The sequence below is a fragment of the Orycteropus afer genome, unplaced genomic scaffold, assembly GCF_000298275.1.
Source record: "Orycteropus afer afer isolate SDZICR_OR568_19922 unplaced genomic scaffold, OryAfe1.0 scaffold00184, whole genome shotgun sequence".
Classification (NCBI taxonomy): domain Eukaryota; kingdom Metazoa; phylum Chordata; class Mammalia; order Tubulidentata; family Orycteropodidae; genus Orycteropus; species Orycteropus afer.
The window spans coordinates 4,476,091-4,497,029 of NW_006921771.1; the positions used below are offsets into that span (position 1 = coordinate 4,476,091).

At 36.9% G+C, this 20,939-nt stretch overlaps 1 protein-coding gene across 1 annotated transcript in view; it reads right to left on the bottom strand.

Moving 5' to 3' along the window:
* SLC9C1 (solute carrier family 9 member C1) overlaps positions 1–20,939 on the bottom strand; it is a 173,010-nt gene that overhangs the window by 56,871 nt on the left and 95,200 nt on the right. The window contains exons 13-14 of the mRNA XM_007947443.1: positions 17,057–17,154; positions 12,417–12,536 (exon numbers count right to left, since the gene is read on the bottom strand). Coding sequence (XP_007945634.1) covers positions 12,417–12,536; positions 17,057–17,154 — 218 coding nt within the window. The remainder of the gene's footprint in view (positions 1–12,416; positions 12,537–17,056; positions 17,155–20,939) is intronic.

Below are 20,939 nucleotides of genomic sequence, written 5' to 3' on the forward strand. Positions count from 1 at the left end.
ATGGCTTCACTGAAGAATTCTACCAATAATTCAGACAAGCCCTACAAGAAATGTTAAAGGAAGACCTTCAAAGAAAGTCCTTCCAACAGAAAATAACAAATTAAAATCAAGATGCTTGACACCACCACCTAGAAACCAAACCAGAAAAAGAATTTCAATATAAGCACAAAAAAGTGTAAGTAGAGAAATAGAGAACTCAGTCTGTAAATGATACCAGCAATAAAGCATATAGAGGGAATAAATGTTATAATTACAAAACTTCCAAATGGAGAGAAAATCAGGATGATGTCTATAAAGAACAGACTGTTCCAAACTTAGGGAGATAAGAATTTACTAAAGAATAACCACAAAGAAAATTAATAAGCCTTCTAACTAAACTAAGAAAGAAGAAAATCACAGGGCTTAGTAAGCACAAAACCAACAATAATGAAGAAAAGACAAAAAAATACTTGATAACAAAATGAACTCAGCAAAGAAAAATATTTAGAACAAAGAAAGCACCAACACACAACAAAAAATGCAATAGTATGATAGCAATAAACTCATACCTATCATTAATTACACTCAATTTATATGAACGAAATGCACCAGTCAAGAAAAAGAGAGTGACAGATTAAATAAGAAAAGAAGATGTACCAATATGCTGCCTATAAGATACCCACCTTGGACAAAGATAAAAATAAATTAAAAATCAAGGGATGGAAAAAAATACATCAAGCTAATGGCAACCAAAAACAAGAAATAGGAGTGGCAATATTAATTTCTGATAAAATAAACTCCAAGGTGAAAATCAGAATAAGGGACAAAAAGGAACATTGGATGATGTTGAAAAGGTCAATTGACCAAGAGGACATTACCATAATAAATATCTGTGAACCCAATGAAAGAGTTCCAAAATACATAAAGCAAACACTACTGATTATCAGGTAAGGGGAGGGACACAGGCCCCACCCCCCAAGAAGGAGGAAGCAGGGGAAAGAAAAGACAGGTGACGCCAGACAGAGAGGCAGGGAGCTTAGCTAAGGGGAGGGACACAGGTCCCACCCTCAAGAGGCAGGAATTGGGGAGGTTTTGAACAACTAAGGGAGACAAACTTGTCTGTCAATTTGTCATACTGTGGTGGCTTGCGTGTTGCTGTGAGGCTTGAGGCTGTGCCACCTGTGTTTCAAACACCAGCAAGGTTGCACAAGGTGCACAGGTTTCAATGCAGCTTACAGACTGAGACAGACTAGGAAGACAGAAGAGGACATCCACTTCTCAAAGAATTGGCCAGGGAAAACTTTATGAATATCAGAGAAATACTCTCTGATACATTACTGTGCAACTTTATGAATAGCTTGGAAATATTGTCTGATGCCCCTTAAGTGGGAAGGCTCTCAAAATACGACTGGGAAAGAGCTGTGTCATCAAAGTAGAACCAACCTTACTGTTATGGATAAAGCAATGCTTCGGAGACCTCCATTTGCTGACATGACATGACTCAAATTGAGGAGAAACAGCTCCAAACATCCATTAATAATCAAAACACAGAATGTACAAAGTATGAATCTAGGAAAATTGGAAATTATAAAAAATGAAATGAAACACATAAAGATTGATATCCTAGGCAATAGCGAGCTGAAATGCACCATTTTTGGCCATTTTGAATCAGACAACCATATGGTCTACTATGCCAGGAATGACAATTTGAAGAGGAATGGCATGGCATTCATCATCACAAAGGATGCTTCAAGATCTGTCCTGAAATACAATGCAGTCCAAAACTAAACCAATCTCACTGTTATTGAGTCAATCTTGACTCATAGCAAACCCTCCTTGGGTTTCTGAGGCAGTATCTCTACAGAAGTAGATAGCCCAACCTTCCTTCTGAGGAGTGGTGGTGGGTTTGAGCCACCAGTCTTCTGGACAGTAGTCAAATGACTTAGGTACTACGTCATCAGAGCTCCTACAATGCTGTCAGTGATGGTATAATATCCATATGCCTACAAGGAAGACCAGTTAATACTACGATTATTCAAATTTATGCACCAACCACCAAAGCCGAAGATGAAGAAACTGAGGGTTTTAATCAACTTCTGCAGTCTGAAATTGACTGAATATGCAATCAAGATGTGTTAATTATCACTGGTGACTGGAATGCAAAAGTTGGAAACAAAGAAGAATCACTGGTAGTTGGAAAATTTGACCTTGGTAACAGAAATAATGCTGGAGATTGTGTGATAGAATTTTACAAGACTTGTTCTTTGTAAATACCTGTTTTTCAATAACACAAATGGCAGCTATGCATGTGGACTTCACCAGATGGAATACACAGGAATCAGATTGACTACATCTGTGGCAAGAGGCAACGGAGAAGCTCAATATCTTTAGCCAAAACAAGGCCAGGAGTGGAACAGACCATCAACTGCTCATATGCAAGTTCAACTTGAAGTTGAAGACAATAAAAACAAGTCCACAAGAGCCAAAATATGACTTGGAATATATCACTACTGAATTTAAAGAGCATCTAAAGAATAAATTTGATACATTGAACACCAATGACTGAAAATCAGAAGATTGTGGGGTGACATTAAAAACATCATCCATGAAGAGAGTAAGAGGTCATTAAAAAGAGGAGAAAGGAAGAAAAGACCAAAATGGATGTCAGAAGTGACTCTGAAACTTGCCCTTGAGCAGAGAGTAGCTAAAGCAGATGAAGTAATGACAAGATAAAAGAGCTGAACAGAAGATTTCAAAGAGCAGCTCAAGTGAACAAAGCCAATTACTATAATGAAATGTGCAAAGACTTGGAGTTAGAAAACCAAAAGGAAGGAACAGGCTTGGTATTTCTCAAGTGAAAAGAGCTGAGGAAAAAAATTAACCCTTGAGTTGCAATACTGAGAGATTGTACAGGCAAAATATTGAATGATGTAGGAAGCATCAAAAGAAGATAGAAAGAATACACAAAGTCACTGTACCAAAAAGAACTGGTTGATCTTCATCCATTTTAGGAGGTGGCATATGATCTAAAACCAATGGTATTGGAGGAAGAAGTCAAAGCTGCACTGAAGGAATTGGCAAAGAACAAAGCTCCAGGAATTAATGGAATACCTTTTGAGATGTTTCAACAAACGGATGCCCTGCCGGAGGCACTCACTTGGCTATACCAAGAGATTTGGAAGACAGCTACCTGACCAACTGACTGGAAGAGATCCATATTTGTACCCATTCCAAAGAGAGGTGATCCCACAGAATGTGGAAATTATCAAACAATATAATTAATATCGCATGCAAGTAAAATCTTGCTGAAGATAATTTAAAAATAGTTGCATCAGTATACTGACAAAGAATTTCCAGAAATGCAAGCTGGTTTCAGAAGAGGATGTGCAATGAAGGACATTATAACTGATGTCAAATGAATCTTGGCTCAAAGCAAAGAATACCAAAAAGATGTTTACTTGTGTTTTATTGACTATTCAGAAGTGTTTGATTGTGTGGATCATAACAAATTGTGGACAAACACTGAGAAGAATGGGAATTCCAGAACACTTGATTATATTCATGAGGAACCCGAAATAAACCAGGAGTGCTGTCATTTGAACAGAACAAGGGGACACTGCATGGTTTAAAATCAAGAAGGGAGTATGTCAGGTTTGTATCCTTTCATCATACTTGTTTAATCTGTATCTAAGCAGATAATCTAAGAAGCTGGACTATATGAAGAAGAATGTGACATCAAGATTGGAGGAAGAATCATTAACAACCTGTGATGCACTGATGACATAACTGTACTTGCTGAATGTGAGAATTACTTGAGGCACTTACTAATGAAGATTGAAGAATACAGACTGAAGTATGTCTTACATCTCGCTATAAATAACCAAAAATCCTCACAACTGGACCAATAAGCAGCTTTATGATAAATGGAGTAAAGATTGAAGTCAGAGACTTCACATTGTTGGTTCTACAATCGACACCCATGGAAGCAGCACTCAGGACATCAGATAACATATAGCACTGGGCAAATTGGCTGCAAGAGACCTCTTTCAAGTGCTGAGGAGCAAATATGTCTCCTTGAGGACTAAGGTGCACCTGACCCAAGCCATGATATTTTTGATCACCTCATATGAATGTGAGAGCTGGACAATGAATAAGGAAGACAGAAGAAGAATTGAAGCTTTTGAGTTGTGGTGCTGGCGAAGAATGCTGAAAGTACTATGGGCTGCTAAAGGAACTAACAAATCTGTCCTGGAGGAAGTGCAGCCAGAATGCTCCTTGGAAGCAAGAATGGCCAGATTTTGTCTCACTTTCTTTGGTCATGTTGTCAGATGGGACCATTCCCTGGAGAAGGATATCATGCTTGGTAAGGTGGAGGGTTGATGAAAGAGGGGATGGCCCTCAATGAGATGCATTGACACAGTGGCTGCGGAGATGAGCTCAAGTATAGCAAGGTCACAGAACTAGTGAAGGACCAGATGGTATTTTATTCTGCTGTGCATGGTATTGCTATGAGTTGGAAATGATTTGACTGCACCTAACAACAACAACATTGTGTTCAAAATTGAAAAGAGAAATAGACAATTATACAATAATAGTAGGAGACTTTAACACACCATTTTCAATGAAGGACATTACTATTAGAAAAAAATAATCTGTATCTAAGCAGATAATCTAAGAAGCTGGACTATATGAAGAAGAATGTGACATCAAGATTGGAGGAAGAATCATTAACAACCTGTGATGCACTGATGACATAACTGTACTTGCTGAATGTGAGAATTATGTGAGAACAATGATATAGATCTTACCAACATAATCAAACTACTTGACCTCATAAACATATACAAAGCACTCCACCCAAAAAAAGCACAATAAACATTCTTTTTCAGTGCATGTGGATCATTCTCCAGAATAAACCATATATTAGGCCATAAAACAAGCCTCAATAAATTTTAAAACACTGATATATTAAAAAGCATCTTCTCAGATCACAATGCTATAAAATTAGAAATCAATAATGGGAAGACCAAACCCACTAAAAACCAAACTCACTGGTTTGGATCTGACTCATAGCAACCCCTCCTTGGGTTTCTGAGGTGGTATCACTATGAAACTGGATCGCTCAACTTTCCTTCTGAGGAGTGGCTGGTGAGATTGAATTGCCAGTTTTCTGGTTAGGAGTCAAATGCCTTAGGCACTATGCCACAAGATGTCCAGGGGGTGAAAAAAAAAATACATGGAAACTGAGTAATACAGTGCTCAATATCTACTGGGTAACAGAAGAAATAAAGTGTGAAATAGAAAAGTTCCTAGAAACAAATGAAAATGAAAAGACAACTTACCAAAACCCTTGGGACACAGCAAAAACAGTACTCAGAGGCCAATTTATAGCAATAAATTAGACATCAAAAAAGAAGAAAGAGTCAAAATCAAAATCTTCATTCAACAAATCAATTAGTAAAAGAGCAACAAAAGAACCTACAGTATCCAGAAGAAAGGAAATAATAAATATCAGAGTAGAAATAAATGAAGCAGAAAAAAACAAAAGAAAAAAAACAGTAGAGAAAATCAACATGACAAGGAGCTGGTTCTTTGAAAACATTAACAAAATTGACAAATCACTGACAAATTTAGCGAAGAAAAAGAAAGAGAAGATGCAAATATCACAAACAATAAGTGAAATGAGTGACATCACAATAGAACCAACAGAAATAAAGAATAATAGACTATTATTATGAAGAATTGTACTCCAACAAATTCAAAGACCGAGAAAGTTGGACAAATTTCTAGAAACACAAGACTGACATACAATAACACAGTCTGAGACAGAATACTTGAACAGATTCACAACAGAAGAAGAAATTGAGCATGTTATAAAAAAACTCCCCCACAAAAAAAATCTTGGCCTAGATAGCTTCATTGGAGAATTCTATCAAACATTCAGAGAAGAGCACCTTTACTATTCACATTATTTCAGATCACGGGAAATGATGGAATGCTCCCAAATCCATTCTATGAAGCGAGCAAAGCCCTGATACCAAAACCAGGTAAAGACACCACTAAAAAGGAAAACCACCAACCAATATCCCTCATTAATTTAGGCACAAAAATCTTCAACAAAATCCTAGCTAACAGAATCCAACACCATATAAAAAAAATTAATATACCATGACCAAGTGGAATTCACATGAGATATGCAAAGATGGTTCAACAGCAGAAAAACAATCAATGTAATCCATCACATAAATAAAACAAAGGAAAAGAACCACATGGTTATATCAATTGATGCAGAAAGGGCATTTGATAAAATCCAACACTGATTCCTGATAAAAACTCTCAACAAAATAGGTATAGAAGGGAAATTCCTCAACACAATAAAGGGTGTATATGCAAAACTAGTAGCTAACATTATTCTCAATGGAGAAAGACTCAAAGGATTTCCCTTGTGAATGCTAGCCAGACAAGGATGCCCTCTATCACCACTTCTATTTAACATTGTATTGAAAGTCCTAGCCAGGGCAATAAGGCAAGGAAGAGAAATAAAAAGCATCCAAATTGGCAAAGAAAATGTGAAGCTATCTCTATTTGCAGATGACTTGATCCTATATGTAGAAAACCTGAGAGACTCAGAAGGAAAACTAACGGAACTAAAAGAAAAATTCAGCAAAGTGGTAGGATACAAGGTCAACATACAAAAATCAGTTGGATTCCTCTACATCAACAAAGAGATCTCTGAAAAGGAAAACAATATCATTTACAAAAACTACCAAAAACATAAAGTACTTAGGAATAAATCTTACCAGGGACATGAAAGACCTATACAAAAAACCTGCAAAACACTAGTACAAGAAACTATAAGAGACCTGTATAAATGGAAGAACATGCCAAGTTCATGGATAGGAAAACTGAATATTGTGAAAATGTTAATCCTACCCAAAGCAATGTATGCATTCAATGTAATCCCAATCCAGATTCCATAAGCATTCTGTAAGGACATGGAAAAAACAATCACTAATTTTATATGGAAAAGAAAGAGACCTCAGATAAGCAAAGCACTGCTGAAGAAGAAAAACAAAGTAGGAGGTTTCACACAACCCAATCTCAAAACCTACTATATAGCCACAAGGGTCAAAACAGCATGGTATTTGTACAACAATAGACAAATAGATCAGTGGAACATTATGGAGAATCCAGAAATAGGCCCATCCATCTTTGGGCAGCTGGGGAGAGATAGTCTCCTTAATAAATAGTGCTCGCAAAACTAGATATCACTTGCAGAAAAATGGAACAAGGTCCATACTTCACACCATACAAAAAAATAAAAAATAAAAATAAAAAACCTCAAGATGGATCAAAGACTTAAGTGTAAAACCCAAAACCATAAAGTTCATCAAAGATAAAAAAGGGGAAAACCTAGGGTCCCTAATTTATGGCATAAATAGACTGTCAAGCATAACTTAAAATGCACAAACAGACGAGAAACTCGATGACTGAGACCTTTTAAAAATTTACTTCATATGTTCTTTGAAAGACTTCTTCAAAAGAGTGAAAAGAGAACCTAAAGATTGGGAAAAATTGGCTATAACATATCTGACAAGGGATTTATCTCTAAAATTAATAGAAAACTTCACTTCAACATCAAAAAGACAAACAATACAATTCAAAAATAGGCAAAATACATGAACACACACTTCACTAAAGAAGATATACAGGAAGCCAACAAACACGCAAGGAAATGCTCACGATCAGTAGCCACTCAAACAAAAAAACCAAACTCACTGCCGTTGAGTTGATTTCGACTCATAGAGACCCCTTCTTGGGTTTCCAAGGCAGTATCACTACAGAAGTAGATTTCTCCATTTTCCTTCTGAGGAGTGGCTGGTGGGTTTGAACCCCCAGCCTTCTGTTTAGCAGTCAAATGCCTTAGGCATTATACCACCAGAGCTCCGTTAGAGAGATGCAAATCAAAGCAACAATGAGATATCATCTTACCCCTAGCAATAATAGCAAAGTTCCACAAGGCAGAAAATAATAAATGCTGGTGAGGGTGTGGAGAGATTGGAAATGTCATACACTGCTAGTGGGAATGTAAAATAATACAGCCATTGTGGAAAATAGTATGGCATTTCTTTAATCAATTGGAAATAGAAATACCATTTGATCCAGCAATTCCACTACTAAGAATATATCTTAAAGAGGTGAGATCCACGACACAGATAGACATGTGCACACCCCTGTTTATCACAGAACAATTAATTCACTGTAGCAGAGATGGAAACAACCTAAGTGCCTGTCAACAGATGAATGCATAGCAAAACTATGGTACATTAACACAATGGAATACTATACAACACTAAAAAATAACAAAGAATCCATTAATCACCTCATAACATGGATGAATTTGGAATACATTATGCTGAGTGAAATAAATCAGTCACAGAGAGACAAATATTGTATGAGTCCATTATCATACAAAGTCAAGGAAAAGTTTATGGACAGAAGGAAATTTACTTTGTTGGTTACCAAGGATGGGAGGGGAAGAGAGGGAAAATTTCTGACTAGTTAAGAGTCATGTGTTGATTTGGGTGAAGAGAAAGGCAATATAACACATTTTTGTGACCAGTACAATAATAATAGAGAAAAGGAGGACACAGAAATGTGCACAAAAGGTGTAGACAATAGAGGCATATGCTATTACATATACACTACAGCATTACTGGTAACAACAAACACTAGTCTATGGGTAAACATATAGATAGATGAGAGGATCAGGTGTGCATAGGTGAACGGGAATATACCCAAGACCATAGACAGATTTGGCTAATGATATTCTTACACTTGTATTTGTGCTACAAAGATATTCAAATACATTATACAAGCAACAGGGGACAGGTTCAAGTAAGCTTCTCAGTGACAACCAAGCACCTTGAGGGAGTGAGTCACTGGGCCTGTGGGCTCAAGACTATGGTCTTGGGAGACATCAAGCTCAATTGGCACACCATACTCACTGTCATCGAGTCAGATCTGACTCACAAAGATGCCTCCTTGGGTTTCCGAGGCAGTATCACTAAGGATGTAGATTGCCCACCCTTCCTTCGAGGAGTGGCTGGTGGGTTTGAACCACAAGTCTTCTGGTTAGCAGTCAAATGCCTTAGGCACTATGCCACCAGAGCTCCTTGACACAGCATAGAACATAAAAATTTTGTTTAACATCCTACTTTGTTGAGCAGAGGCTGGGGTGTTAAAAACTTTCAAGTGGCCAGCTAAGATGCCATTATTGGTCTCTCCTCATCTGGAGCAAAGAAGAGTGAAGAAAATCAAAGTCACATGGGAATAATTAGTGCAAATATATAATGTACCAGCCTTCATGAGCAGCCTTCACTGAGGTGAGAAGAACTAGCTAGTGCCCAGCTACCAATTCCAACCACGCAGAAAGGAATCAAAATTAAAGATCTTGGATAGAGTGGGAGGAAAAATTTGGAACAAAATTCAAAAACACAAAAATAACCAGAATTACTGATTGGATAGAGACTGGTAGAATCCCCGAAACTTTGGTCCCTGGTTATCCTTCAGGTCTGGAACTTGTCGCACTTCCATGGATTAGCTCTCAGCCAAACTGTAGAAAGGCCAATGAGCAGAACACTTACCCAGGGAGATGTACTCATCTGCTCTAGAGAGATGCACCCCTTACATCATCCAAGCATGAGACATCAGAAGGACATCATTTTCATAGAGGGAAAGCAGGATGACAGGAATGCATACATTGCGTAAGGAGGACAGAGGGAAGGGGTAATCACAGGGAGGAGAGGGGAGAGCTTTTTATTGTTGGGATTGTAATTGGGTCTGTGAAACCAAATGTGTATGAACTGTGGAGAGTAAAATGATTCTGCTTTGCAAATTTGCACCCAAATCACAATAAAAAAAAGTTGAGGGAAAAAAATGTATATATCTAGCAATAAATTTTACCAGGTAGGTGAAAGACTTGTGTATTGAAAATTACAAAGCATTGTAAAAAGTCAAAGAAGACCTAAATAAATAAAAAGCCATCCTATGTTCATGAATTGGAAGATTTATATTGTTAAAATGGTAATATTATCCCAAGTGATTTACAGATTCTGTTCCTATCAAATACAACTCCTATCAAAATCTCAATGACTTTTTTTTTTTTTTTTTTTGGCAGAAATGGACAAGCTAATTCTAAAATCCATATGAAATTACAAGGGACACTGAATAACTAAAACAATTTCGAAAAATAATTATGGAGGACTCAAACGTCTTAATTCAAATGTTACTTCAAATTAATCAAAATAGTGTGACACTGGAACAAAGAAAGATAGATTGATGAATGAAACAGAACTGAAAGCTGAGAAGTAAATGTATATATGTATGATCAATTGATTTTAGGATTTTGCCAAGACCATTGAGCATGAAAAGAGTCACCTCTTCACCATATGGTTCTGAGGCCACTGAATATCAACATGCAACAGAATGAAATGCAACCCTTACCTCACACCATAAATTAATTCAAAATAAATAAATTAAAGAACTAATTGTAAAGAATTAAAACTCTAAAACTCTTAGAAGAAAATATAGGGGTAATGCTTACTCTTAATTTGGCAGTAGATTTTAAGAAATTACACTGAAGGCACAAACAACAGAAACAAAATGAATTAGACTTCAACAAAATGAAAACCATATATATATCAACAGTCACTATCAAGAAAGTAAAAAGAGTACCCACAGAATGGGAGAAATCATTTCTAAATCCTATATCTGATAAAGGTCTAGTTACTAGGATATATAAAGAACTCTTATAACTCAACAACAAAAATGACACATAATCCAATTATAAGTGGGCAAAGAGCTTCCGTAGACATTTCTCTGAAGATAACAAATGGCAACAAATACATGAAAAGATGTTCAACATCACTTGTTATTCTGGTTCTTGTTCTGCGCCATCAAGTCGATTCTAACTCATAGGGACCTTACAACTCAAAAACCAGACTCACTGCTATCAAGTGGATTCTGACTCATAGTGACCACCATTCAGTTTTCAAGGCTGCAAATCTTTATGGAGGCAGACTGCCTCGTCTTTCTTTGGCAGGTGGGTTCAACCACAGACCTTTTGGTTAGCAGCCAAATGCCTTAACCACTATATCATCAGGGACAGAGGAAAACTGACTCATAGGGTTTCAAGGCTACAATGTTTATGGGAGCACGTTACCAGGTCTTTTCTCATGTGGTGTCACTGGGTAGATTTTAATTGCCAACCTTTTGGTTAGCAGTTGAGCACTTAACCATTGCACCGCCAGGGCTTATTATTATGGAAATGCAAATCAAAGCTACAATGAGATACCCTTTCACTGCTTTGGGACGACTATAAAAAAGTCAGATAATAACCAGTGTTGTGAAAGATTTGGAGAAATTGCAACCCTCATATATTAATGGTGGGAATATTAAATGGTACAGATGCTGTGGAAAACAGTATGGCAGTTCCTCAATAAGCATGGAATTATATGATTCAGCAATTCCACTTCTATGTATATAACCAAAAGAAAGGAAAGCAGGTATTAAAACAGATACTTTTACATGAATGCTCACAGTGAAAAATACAAACAACCGAAATGACCATCAACATATGCCTGGATAAACAAATTGTGGTATATCCATACAACACAATGTTATTCAGCCATAAAAACAAATGAAATAGAAGAAATATATGATATTTGCTAGAATGTGACAAACCAAAAACCAAACCCACTGCCATCGAGTCAATTCCAACTCATAGCAACCCCTCATTGGGTTTCCAAGGCTGTAAATCTTTATAGAAGCAGATTGCCTCATCTTTCTTGCTCAGAGCATCTGGTGGGTTTGAATCACCGACCTTTTGGTTAGTAGACAAATGCCTTAACCACCAGTGTGCCTTTGCTGCAATGTGAAGAAACATTAAAAATATTATGGGAAGTGAAAGACGCCAGACACCAAAGGCTGCATACTATATGATTCCACGGCTATTGTTAAACATTCAGAATAGGTAAATTAATAGGGTCTGAAAGAACTAGTGGTTGCCAGGGAATGGAGGAAGAGGAGTAAGAGGAATGGAGTAACTGCTTAATGGGTATGGAGTTTCCTTTTGAGGTGATGAAAATTAGATAGACTAGACAGAGGTGATAGTTGTACAACATCAATGTACTAAATGCTACTGCATTTTATACTTTTAAATGGTTAGCAATTAGTTTTATGTTATTTGAATTATATCTCCATAAAATATGTTTTACTGATCTCATTTATTTAAGAAAATTTTTGCATGGTGGGAGCAATTTCATTGTAGACCTCACCAAAATATTTTGCAAAGTTTCTAGAATATAAACTTCAAAATAAATAGAGAATTTCCTGTAAATATGACACCATTTTTAGTAAGATTCAAAAGTACTTACCTTGATGGCACCCCTTTTTCCTTTCTAGTATTGTACACCAAATTAAGTAGTACTGCTCTCACAATGGAAGATGATTTTTTGCTTTCAGAGTAATTCTTTATTGTCTCAGGACTCATATATCTAAAAAAGAAAAAAGAAAGAAATCTTAAACAAACTTTATTTATTTATTTAATGAATTTGTATTGTGATTTAGGTGAAAGTTTACAGAGCAAATTCATTTTCCATACAGCAGTTCATACACATTTTGTCTCATGACCTTGACTGCAATTCCCCACAATGTAACAGCTATCTTCCCACTTCCTCCCTGTAGTTACCTCTTCCTTGTGTCCTTCTCACCATGCACTCCCACTCTTTGAGCTATCTCCCTGTGTAAACGCTGTTCTTCTGTTTTCCCATGATTGACTGCTCCATGCTCCAGAAGGTGTATCTACCTGACGTAAATATTCACCCCATATACCTGTCTATTGTTTGGTTGGAAGCCACAGCTGAGTTCAATTTCAGACTTGAAGGATAGCTAAGGGCCACAGCCTCAAGGGTCTCACAAGGCTCTATCAGACCAGCAAACCTGGTCTTTTTTTTTTTTTTTTTTTTTTGCCCCATCATATTTAATTCCCCTGATTCCCCACCAGGATCTCCTGCACTGGTCCCTCTCAGAATGGTTGACAGTGGTAGCTGGACACCATCTAGTTCTTCTGGTCTCATGGTCCTATAGCCTGAGGATCACATGGTCTACCAGACCCTTGGACTAATTGTTTCAATGTGTCTTTGGTTTTCTTCATCCTTCTTTGCTCTGGACAAGGATAGACCTATTGTTGCATCTAGATGGATGTTTGCAAACTTTTAAGATCCCAGTCGTTACTCACCAAAGTAGGGTGTAGAATAATGTTTTTGTGTAGTATGTTATGACAATTGAGCTTGATGTCCCCTGTGACCATGGTCCCAAGCCCACAGATCCAACTACCTGCTCCCTCTGGGTAGCTGACTGTGGCCAAGAAGCCACAACAACCTTGCCCCTTGTCAACTTTACTATACACCCAGACATTCTTACGGCAGATACAAATAAGCATGTAGAAACATTGTCTGCTAACCCTACACATGATAATGGGCACATCCCCTGTCTAGACATACTTGATCATTCAGGCTATCTGTCCATCTATCCACCTGTAACGTAATGCTTAACATCACTGACAACACAGTACTCTATGTGCGAAAGGATTCATCTTTGTTTGTATCTCCCATGGACATCTCTATGTTTTCGTCTGCCTCAATGCCACCATGTTGATCACCCACATTTGTTACATTGCCCTTCCCTTTACCCAAATTAATACTTGTCTCTACCTATCTAGCAGTGTTCCTTCCCTTCCCCTCCCACCCCTTGTAACCAACAAAGAAAATTTCCTTCCACATATAAACCTTTCCTTGACTTATTACAATAATGAACTAATACATTGTTTGTCTTTCTGTGATTGACTTACTTCACTCAGCATAAAGTCCTCTAAGTTCATCCATGTTATGTCGTGTTTTGTAGAACCTTGATGTCCTTGATGGATGCTGTTGATTATTTTTCTTGTGTTGAACCATCCTTGCATACCTAGTATGAACCTCACTTCGTCATAATGTATTTTTTTTTAATATGTTTTTGGAATTGATTGGTTAGGATTTTCTTGAAGATTTTTGTTTCTATATTTATGAAGGATATTGGTCTGTAGTTTTCCTTTTGAGTGATGTCTTTATCTGGTTTTGGTATCAAGGTCATGTTTGCTTCATAAAATGAATTTGGGAGGACTTCATCCTTTTCTATGTTCTGGAATAGTGTGAGTAGGATTGGTGTCAGTTTTTCTCTGAATATTTGGTAGAATTCTCCAGTGAAACCATCTGGGCCAGGGCTTTTTTTGTTGGTAATTTTTTTTATGACCTGTTCAATTTCTTCTTTTGTTATGGGTCTGTTCAAATTTTCTACCTCAGTCTGTGTTAGTTTAGGTAAGTAGTATGATTTTCAGAAATCTGTCATTTCTTCTAGATTTTCAAATTTGTTGGAGTATGGTTCTTCATAATACCCTGATATTATCATTTTTATTTCACTTGGTTCTGTTGTGACGTTGCCCATTTTGTTTTTTACTTGTGTTATTTGTGTTCTCTCCCTCTTTTCCTTTGTTGAATTTGCCAGTGGTTTGTCAATTTTATTAACATTTTGAAAAAAATTAATGTCTAGTCTTGTTGAAGGAGCCATGGTAGAGTAGTGCCTAAGGCACTTGACTGCTAACCAGAAGGCTGGTGGTTCAAACCCACCAGCCACTCCTCAGAAGGAAGGTTGGATAATCTACTTCCATAGTCTTTCCACCTCAGAAACCCAAGAGGGGTCACTATGAGTCAGGTCTGACTAGACGGCACATAACAACCGTCTTTTTTTTTTTTTAATTGTCTATTTGTTGTTTAATTTATTGTTGCTCAAATCTTTATTATTTCTTTTCTTCTGGTGACTGTAGGCTTTTTTTGCTGCTCTTTTTCTAATTGTTGGAGATGTTGGGTTAAGGTGTTGATTTAGACTCTTTCTTCATTTTTGGATGTGTGCATTTATTGCTATATATTGCCCTCTGATCACTGCTTTTGCTGTGTCCCAAAGATTGTGACATGTTGTGTTTTCACAAGGAATTTTTAATTTCATTTTTAATTTTTCTATTGTTGTTGTTAGATGCCGTCAAGTCATCTCTGACTCATACTGACCCTGTGCACAGCAGAAGAAAACACTGCCCGATTCTGCACAAGCTCCATGATCCTTGCTATACTTGAGCTCATCACTGTAGCCACTGTGTCAATCCATCTCCACCTTACCAAGCATGACATCCTTCTCTGGGGAATGATCTCTTCTGACAACATGACCAAAGTAGGTGAGACGAAGTCTGGCCATTCTCGCTTCCAAGGAGCATTCCAGTTGCATTTCCTCTAGGACAGATTTGTTAGTTCCTTTACCTGTCCATGGTACTTGCAGCATTCTTTGCCAGCACCACATCTCAAAAACATCGATTCTTCTTTGGTCTTCCTTTTTCATTGTCCAGCTCTCATATGCATATGAGCTGATTGAAAATATCATGGCTTGTGTCAGGTGCACCTTAGTCCTCGAGGAGACATCTTTGGTCCTAAGCACTTGAAAGAGGTCCTTTGCAGCCAGTCAGCTATATGTTGTCAGATGTCCTCACTGCTGCTTCCATTGGCATTGATTGTACCAAGCAATGTGACATCTTTGACAACTTCAATCTTTTCTCCATTTATTGTGATGCTGCTTATTGTTTTCAAGGAGGGTGTTATTCATTTTCCATGTGTTTGCTCTTTTTGTGTTGATCTTCCTATTATTGATTTCTAAATTTATAGCATTGTGATCTGAGAAGATGCTCTTCACTATTTCAATGTTCTTTAATTTATTGTGGTTTAACATATGGTCTATCCTGGAGAATGTTCCATGTGCACTGGAAAAGAATGTATATTTTGGTGTGTTGGGTTAAGTACTCTGTAGATGTCTATAAGGTTAAGTTGGTGCATTGTATTGTTTGGGTCTTCTGTGTTTTTGTTGAGTTTATTTCCAGTTCTTTCTTTCATTAAGTGGTGTATTAAACTTTCCTACTATGACTGTGGAGTCATCTATTTGTCTTTTCAATTCTGTTAAAGTCTAGTTATGTGTTTCATTGAGTGCTCTTTCATTAGGTGCATAGATATTTACTATAGTTATGGACTCTTGTTCAATTGATCCTTTGATCATCATATAGATTCCTTCCTTGTCTCTTATGGTGGTTTTTGTCTTAGTGTCAATTTTACCAGTAATTAATATTACCACTCCTGCTCTTTTTTGATAGCTTTTTGCATGATATATCTTTTTCCAACCTTTGATTTTTAGTCTATCTTTGTCTTTGTCTCTGAGGTATGTCTCTCGTAGACAGCATATTGATGGGTTATGTTTACTTAGTCTGCCACTCTCTGTCTCTTCAGTGGTACATTTATTCCATTTACAATCAGTGCGATTATTGACAATTATGAATTTGTTGTTGTCATTTTGTTATGTGTTTCTCTGTGATGTTGCTGATCTCTTTGTTCAATATAATTTTCTGTGCTGAGCTCATTTTGTTTATGAATTGTGTTATCATTTCCTTCATTGCTATTGTTAAACATGCACAGTGGCAGTCACTGTGCAAATCTATCTCATTGAAGGTCTTCCACTTTTTTCCTGACCCTCTACTTTCCCGCAAACATGATATCTGTCTCCAGGGATTGGTCTCTTCTGACAACATGACCAAAGTACAAGAGAGATGAAGTTTGGTCATTCTCACTTCTAAGGAACATTCTGGTTATACTTCTGACCATAGTTTTTTTGGGGGAGTGGGAGTGGGGGAAGTGGGGGAGGCATAAGGAAAGACCATTCTAGTCAGAAGGAGTAGCTTGCTCAAATGCAGATGTTGTGAGTGAGAAGAGCAAGTTTGGGAAGTGAAAAGTAGATGATTTGATTGAGTGTAGGGGGAAGAGTATGCATTGACATGGACACAGTATAGTGCATGATCCCAAGTTATCAGAGAAAAGCAAGAAAACTGAGTTGTATCATTTCCTAAATGCAGTGGCATAAAATGGAAGCCATCTCTTGACAACATACTTACTCTCCTTTCTTCTCACCAAAGCTTCCTGCTGCACCTACCAGCAACTGAACTGCACTCCGGCTCAGAGTCTCATTCCTGTATTGTCTCTGGTAACTTGCCTTAAAGAAATGTTGAGTCAAATCATTATATGGCATAGACAGCAATCCCAACTTATTACTCTCTTTATGGTAAAATAATACGATAAAGAGGTCAAAATCCCCAAATATTCTAGTGTTTTTATATATTAAGAAAATCTTCCTATGGAGTCTAGTCCATGAGATCAGTGCTGATCAGCACATTCCAAGATGATTCGACACATTCCAAGATGATTCTGCAAGAAATGAGAGTCTTGCTAAGTATTAAATGGTTTCCAAAAGACAAAAGGAGTTCTGTGTCTAAAAACGTCTGGCAATTTTGAAGACTGTATCCCTGTCTTTTAAGTCCATAATGCATGTTAGAATATAAAAACCTCTGAGAAATCCTGAAGTAAAGGGTTTTTTCTTTCCCCCCACATCTTTGTTTAAGTGTTTACCTAAATATTTTGCTGACAGAACTCTGTTTTCTCCAATCTATTATAAACACTAAAGGAACTTTTACTAATCTGCAGGGTACAGTAGTTTCTTCATTCCATAAACATATATTGAAAACCTGTGCTGCTTCACATACTGTACTTGATTCTGGGGACACCACTATGAAGAAGACTGACCCTGCCACAGGCCTTAATGTGTTGAAGACTTCTGGGAATCACTGTTTAAACTTCTTTCCTAAACTTGAATGTGTGATATAACCAAAGATTCCTTAGTTTCATAGACAGTATTGTCTCTGCATAATCATTTATGGATATTAAAACACTGTTTTGCCCTTGGGGGGTATTAAGGAAAACAACTAAATTTGGGAATGAGAGATCAAAAGGCTATTTTTCCATAATAATAAGAATTTAACAGAGTAGCATTTTTTTCCCTTGAATTTTATTAAAATACTAATAACTTAAGATGAAAATATTTTCAGAGTGCTTGAAGATAAAAATTGTAGTTAGGGAGAAAATGAGGAAGCTGAAAATAATATGGGACTCGTGAAAGTTCAGCAACACAAATGATAAAGTAGTATGATCCTAGAAAAAGTTTAATTCTTACATGATCATTCCCTCAAAAATGTAAGAATTCAGAGAACAGTTAATTCCTAAAAATAACTGTCATTTATTGACCTTTCCACAATACTACTGAACTAACCATGATATGCATGTTTTATGTATATTAATTAATTGTCACAACAACTTTAAGGTATTCTTATCTGTATTTTATAGATGAGGAAGCTGAGGCTCAGAGTTAAGTAGTTTTCTCAGGGTTGCATTACAAAGCCAGATTTCTCTTAATGCAAAGCCTGTTTTCCCCTATTATGAAGTTCTGTGTCTCCCACACCACTCTATTTTGCTGTACTGCTCTTCTAATACACAACTGAGAAGAAATTGCTTCAACTAAAAGCTGACTGAGATTCAAATAGAAGATCTCAAAGCTATAAATGCTGTAGTAGATTGATTAACATAACTATTGGGAGCAATGAATATTAGAATTGAGATTGCTGAAACTGAATCAACAAATCAAGATGAAAATCTGTTGAGAACAAAGATGGGCTAAAAGATATGAGGTGAGATGACTCTCTGAGGAACACAGGAGAGATTCAACCAAAGAAAATAGGAGTTTCTGATTAAGACCCAACAAATAATACAAAATCAATACTCAAAGATTTAATAGTAGAAAACAAACAACTGAGACAATAAATCAAAAGAGTGCATGGGGTGTATACTGTAGAGCAGAGGACATAGTCCTCTAAGTCAGCATTAGTTTCCCCTTTTACAGATAGGGAAAATAAAGACTAAATAGAGTAAGTCTTAAGTCACACATCATATTAGTAGCAAAAGCAAGACTCACAACAGAGCCTCCTGCATTCTTTTTTTTTTTTTTTAACTGTATTTTCCTGAAATAAATTTAAAAATCTGTAAACAAATCAAAGGCATGGTCTCATAAAAATGTTAAGCTAAAGGAAATAGGAGTAGCTCTATTACCATACAAATAATAAAGGAGCTTGCATTTAATTTCATGAGTATTAATAATATTCCTCTTATTGTTTCTTGTGAATTAACTTCTTACCATTAATTGCATACAACTCTCATACTTTTAGGTCTGAAAAGTCTTTAGACATTTACTAATTACTTTTTCTACAAAATGAGGCTAGAGGCACTTGTCAAACCAGCAGAGAAAGATCTGGACTGGATGTGTTGTTGCTAGAATTAATTAGCAAAAATTTAAAAATAGTATCAACTTATTGCAGAAAGGAAATGAATAAGGAATCATATTAGAAAATGTTTGTTACTTATAAAAATAACTAATAAGCATAATTGTTAGAACAAAAGAAATATAAAAGTTTAAATTAGAAAAACATGAATGAAATTTCAGCACATTAAATGAAATTTATCTTTGTGTTCTTAACATGGCCTAGCCTTAATAAACTACTTTTTTCTTTTCTTTTCTTTTATTTCAAAGGAAATTATAAGAAGATTGAGTGAAAGAGAATTAAAAACAAAACAAAACAAAAATAACCCTCACTGCCGTCTAGTCGGATCTGACTCACAGCAACCCCTCCTTGAGTTTCGAGGTAGTATCACTAAGGAAGTAGATTGCCCAACCTTCCTTCTGAGGAGTGGTTGGTGGGGGGTTTGAACTGCAGTCAAATGCCTTAGTCACTATGCCACCAGGTGTCTGTACTCATTAGGAGGTCTGCTGGTGTAGTGCTTAAGACATTTGACTTCTAAGCCACTCCTCAGAAGGAAGGTTGGGCAATCTACTTCCTCAGTGATACTGTCTTGGAAACCCAAGGAGGGGTCACTGTGAGTCAGATCTGACTGGACAGCAGTGACTTTTTTTGGTTTGTTTATTTATTCATTACTTTTAATTAGAAATGCACAGAGATAATTTATGTTTTTAACAATATATATACATATAACAATATATATACATATAACAATATATATAGGGAGCTCTGAAAACATAGTGCCTAAAGCACTTGACTACTAACCAAAAGGCTGGTGGTTCAAATCCACCAGCCACTCCTCGGAAGGAAGGTTGGGCAATCTAATTCTATAGTGATACTGCCTCAGAAACCCAAGGAGGGGTCGCTATGAGTCAGGTCTGACTCACAGCATGTAACAACAACAACAATATATAAGATAGGCAAAGGTTAGTTACTTCTAAAGTCAGTTTATCAAACAAAGAAAACAAAGATAATATATGTCTCAACCGGAAAAGAAGGATGGATGGATGGGTGGAAGGAAGGAAGTCAAACAAACAGGCAAAAGAGGGGAGAGGAGAAGATGGGTGGAGGTGGAAGAAGAAGGGAAGTATAATAGCAAGAGACACTGAAAATAGAAGTACTATTTGACCCAGCAATTCCATTACCAGGAATATATCCTAAAGAGGTGAGAGAGAGCACATGAACAGACATATGTACACCTATGTTCATCACAGCACAATTCACTATAGCAAAGAGATGGAAACCTAAATGCCCATCATTCAGCTGAGGCTAATCTTGCGCAGACACCAGTGATACAAAATACCTGCAGTCCTTACAGAAACAATAGAATACAGACACAGAGTAATCCCTCACAGACTACCAGACATTATGGGAGAGAGATCCAATAGATCTACCATTTTAGGACCATCTGGGGGATGCCAGACTCAACTAGCACAACAAAATACATAAAAGCCTTGTTCCACATCCTACATTGATGAGTAGTGACTGGGGTCTTAAAAGCTTTCAAGCAGCCATCTAAGATGCAGCAGCTAATGGTCTCCTAGCATCAGAAGCGAAGAAGAAAGCAAAAAAAAAAAAAAAAGGCATTTGGAAGCAA